This window comes from Ambystoma mexicanum, chromosome 1q, assembly GCF_040938575.1.
Source record: "Ambystoma mexicanum isolate Mex_15411 chromosome 1q, UKY_AmexF1_1, whole genome shotgun sequence".
NCBI lineage: Eukaryota > Metazoa > Chordata > Amphibia > Caudata > Ambystomatidae > Ambystoma > Ambystoma mexicanum.
The window spans coordinates 472,119,525-472,123,909 of record NC_090922.1 but is presented as its reverse complement, the minus strand read 5'-3'; the positions used below and the strand labels follow the sequence as shown (position 1 = coordinate 472,123,909).

The 4,385-nt window shown below is 46.8% G+C and overlaps 1 protein-coding gene across 1 annotated transcript; it reads left to right on the top strand.

The window, feature by feature from the left end:
• Nucleotides 1–493: 493 nt before the first annotated feature.
• On the top strand, nt 494–2,243 carry LOC138521513 (interferon-inducible GTPase 5-like). Its single transcript, XM_069634413.1, has one exon. It carries the CDS (start codon nt 494–496, stop codon nt 1,730–1,732), a length of 1,239 nt encoding a protein of 412 aa, XP_069490514.1. The 3' UTR covers nt 1,733–2,243.
• Nucleotides 2,244–4,385: the final 2,142 nt, after the last annotated feature.

Below are 4,385 nucleotides of genomic sequence, written 5' to 3'. Positions count from 1 at the left end.
TTGAAGTTGTCCTCTTTTGTTTGGAGCCCTGGCCCCCAGGTTAATGTTACCTTTGTAAGTCACTTGTTTCTCTGCTGCTTGTTTTGCAATAGCAAGGCTTGATTAAAGCAATGTCAAAGACTTCCCATGAGGTGGTGTTTTGGGCAGGGAGGCGCAGGAACTGGGTATGAATGACCATAGGGATTAGCATGGCCACGGGCAGTCAATGGATGGCCAAATAACCAAACAACACCTACAAGCTGTCTATCCCTCCTCACATGCCATTTCTCCCTAGCCGTACTCTAATGCAATAGCTTCGGCTTATAGGTGGCCACAGAATAGCACAAAGAATTAGGATTTTACACCCTCAGGTATGGAAGTCCCAGAAACATGGACAGTGCAAAGCCCAGCTCATCGGGGAAAGGGAGTGTGGGGGTCTGGGGGCACATGCAGGCCTTTTTTCTGCTCAGTCACTTATTTTTGTCCTTTTTTTGTTTCTTTTGACAGGACAGAGATGGAGGCAGAGACTTTGGTGGACCTTGAGAAATGGCCAGTGGGGAGGACGCAGACAGATGGAAAATCCGTTGAGGATGGGGAAATAGTGGGCTTGCCAACCACCTTTGAAAAGGGAGGGCTCATGGAGGAGGCCTCCAATGTGCTGGAAAACCTGAGGAATTTGGAGAACGCCTCCTTAGATATCGCAGTCGTCGGGGAGTCTGGGTGTGGCAAATCCACGTTCATCACCTCCTTCCTGGGCCTAGGACACCATGAGGACAGCTGCGCAATGCTCAACGAAGAGGAAATGATGAGTGAACCAACCCCTTATCCCCATCCACAGTACCCAAAGTTGACATTGTGGGAACTAACAGTGATCAACAGCACAGACTTCAAGCCTGCTGCCTACCTCCAGAAAGTCAACTTCAGCAGGTACGACGCCTTCATTATCATGGCATCAGAGGCCTTCGGTGACTTCCTCAGCCAGCTTGCTAGCGAGCTCCAGACTGAAGGAAAAAGATTATTCTTAGTTTGTTCAAAAGCAGACATCAGGTCTGAACAAAGCAGACCATGCAGGACAATTTACGACAAAGGGGGTGCCTTGAAGGAGATCAGAGAGGACTGTGTAATACACCTGGAGGGAGCAGGTGTGGGGATGCCTCGTGTATATCTGCTATTGTGCTCAGACTTGGGTAAACTCGAGTTCGAGCTGCTAGCCGAGGACATGGTGAACGAGCTTCCTAGCCACAAGAAGCACACCTTTGTCCTCTCTCTTCCCAACGTCTCCATGAACATTCTGAAGAAAAAAAGGGAAGTATTGGGGAGGCAGATATGGAAATTTGCGATGGTCTCTTGTGCTATTGGTGCTCTCCCCATTCCTGGCCTTTCTGTGGTTTGTGATGTCGCCATCTTGGTGAAGTCCCTATCTGGCTACAGCACAGCTTTCGGCCTAGATGGCCCGTCTCTAGAGCAACTCGCAGCTAAAGCTGACAAGTCGGTTTTGGATCTGAGAGCTGTGATCAAGTCCCGTCTCACCCAAGAAGTATCAGCCGACCTTGTTGTGAAGCTGTTGGCCAACGCCACAGGAGGTGGGGCCAGGATCGCAGAGTTCATCCTTCGACAGATCCCAGTGTTTGGGTCTGTGGCTGCTGCCGGACTTTCCTTTGGAACCACGTACTTTATGCTGAAAAGCTCCCTTGATGAGATGGTGGAGGATGCACAGAGGGTTCTGAGAGAGGTTTTAAAGAGTGAGAGTTGAAGCCAGGGCACTGTGCAGCAGCTAAAGCTGGACAACTCCTAATAGGCTGGTGGGCCTCAAGCAAGATTCCCTACATGCGAAAGACTGCGCTCTACACTGACCTTCCCTGACTCCTCCCAAACTTCTTACAAAATTAGCAACGTCAGTTTCTTTTTTTACTGTTTAGGATATCCACCAAGAACGATTAAAATTGGTCACACTTGTCAGCAGACACTTGAAACCAACCCCACGTGACTACAATACTATCACAACGTCAGCCATTTTGCAGAAAAGGCTTTTTAAAGTAGCTATTCACCGCAAGGCAGTATAAACATTGAGAACTCAATATTGGAAACACATTTTACTTTTTTTTTAAGTTATCCTTTTATATCTGTCCCTTTCAAAACAGGACATACATTCCACAATGATTTCAATGGCATGTAAATGGAGGGCAGGGGAGAAGTGAAGGAGGAGAGCTGGAGGGAGGGGGGGTAGAGTGTACGTCTATTTTCATCACAAAATGGTTACAACGCCCTTGTCTCTCCCCCAAGGTCATCATAGAATCATAATATATGGTCACTTTTATTTATCATAAATTATATATTTATACTTATGGATGCGCGTGTGTGTGGAATGGTGTTTGATACTCTTCAAATGTATAAGGATGTTTATGTTAAATAAACCTGCCCTTGATGTGAAGAACACACCACATTTGTGAGAACGAACCTACCTCAATAAAAGATGCTATTGTCCTAAATCCATCTAATGCTGCTTTGCATAGCAGTTAGTGCACTGGGACGTATCATACATTCTTAAAGAATATGGAAGTGCGGGGCTGCTGGCTCACTTGTATGTGTTCTGTTCCTTGCCAGCTTTGAAAACAAGGTTGCCCAACATGAATTGAAAGCATAAACAACAGTAATGTGAAGCAGCAGAAGGGATGTAATGGCAGGCATCTCCCTGCCCCCACCAGAAAATGTTTCAAATGACCTGGCCAAGAGATGGCAACAAAAGGTGTCTGTACCTGGGCATGTTAAGGTAGTGTCTGGCAAATGCCAATCGAATGCCTACACTGTTGGCTTTCCCAGTGCTGGTTTTAACAGGCCTCCCTGCCTCTCTCAAACTTGAGCAGAACCACCTCCGGCTCTGGAAGCAACTCAAGACCTCATTTTCGCTTGCGCTTTCTCTCTTCCTCTCCCCTGCTAATGTCCCTGAATGCTCCACGCACTTCTCACTTGGTCACCCTCTGAACTCGGGCCCAGGCTCCTGCATGTCCAGTTGCCCTCACACTGCCTCCTGGCATGCTCAGCACTTAAGGACTCTATCTGCAATCCTACACTCCCTACTCTTTGCACTTATGAGCCCCCCGCTGGCTGCCCTTATTGAGTTACCTGCACTCCCCCCCCCCCCAACCCGCACTTCTCCCCTTCCACTTCCCTGCACTTCCACGATTGGAATGACACAAGCCCTAGTAAGATCGTTGTTTCGTCCTTCCTCTGTTTCCCCCTCCTTGTCTTGTCGCGCCTAGAAATGACTCATCATATCAAGGAACAGATGCAAGGGCATATTGCTAATAAATCAAGTGGCTGGCGGTACACTTGGTGAAGGCATTTTAGTGCACCAGGAGCTTGTTTACGGGTGCAATTAAGCGATTTCCTTTCAGCTGACAGCTTAGAAATAACAGTCACCCCCTTAAAACTACAGCGCTAGCTCTCAGGGGCGTGTGCTTTGGATGGAAAGGGGCATGCAGTGGGTCGGAATAGCTATAGAGACTAGCATGACAAATGGGTGTGTAAAAGATCAAACGAAAATCTCATGCTGTGTGAGCCTCTTCTCACATCCCATCTCGCTCCTATCTTCATGTCCCATTGAAAAGGTTTCAGTTTATATCGACAATTAATCACTTAAAAAAACCCACGTACACAGAGTTCTCAGCGCAAATGGAGTCCCGAAATATAACTCTCCGCCTCCTTACCAGCCGCCTAGCACCCCCTATCCCTGTTCCCTCTGAGGAAAGGTCGTGCTTCGCTCCTTCCCCAAACAAACAACTACCCCCGCACCCCGTAGCTCACCTCTTCCGTTATTCGGGGAGACCCCAGAACCACCCAACACTCCATCCTCCCCATACCCCTCTTCTCCAAAGCCCATTTGCCCACCCCAATACACCACTACCCAACTCGGCTGTGTTTCACTTTCATGATTGCTGAATGGACGTTTTGCACAATTTATGTGCGCAATGTCGACTCTGCAATCATGAAAGGGCACCAACCTAATAGACAAAGCAACAAGCCCATTCATTTTACAACACATTGGTCAACCAAGTGACACAAAATCCGTATGTTAGAGAAAATAGTTCAGAAATGGTCAAATTCATCAGCAAGATGTGGTGTGGGCCCCACTTTTAGAACCAGCATAGTGCTGGGTGAGATATCAAGTTTTGGAGATATATCGATTATATTTTCAAAATCGATATAGGAGGAGACAATATCATTAGCACCGAGATATATATACATTATTACATATACTACAATTGTTTATTTACATTTTGATATTTACACAGCTGTGTGTATTCTCAAACAGGAAGAGGAACCCTGTATTTGCACTTTATTTTAATAAATGTCTTATGAAGGTGTTTGTGAAATCTCACATGTAGTTGGCAGCTTACAACTGAGCA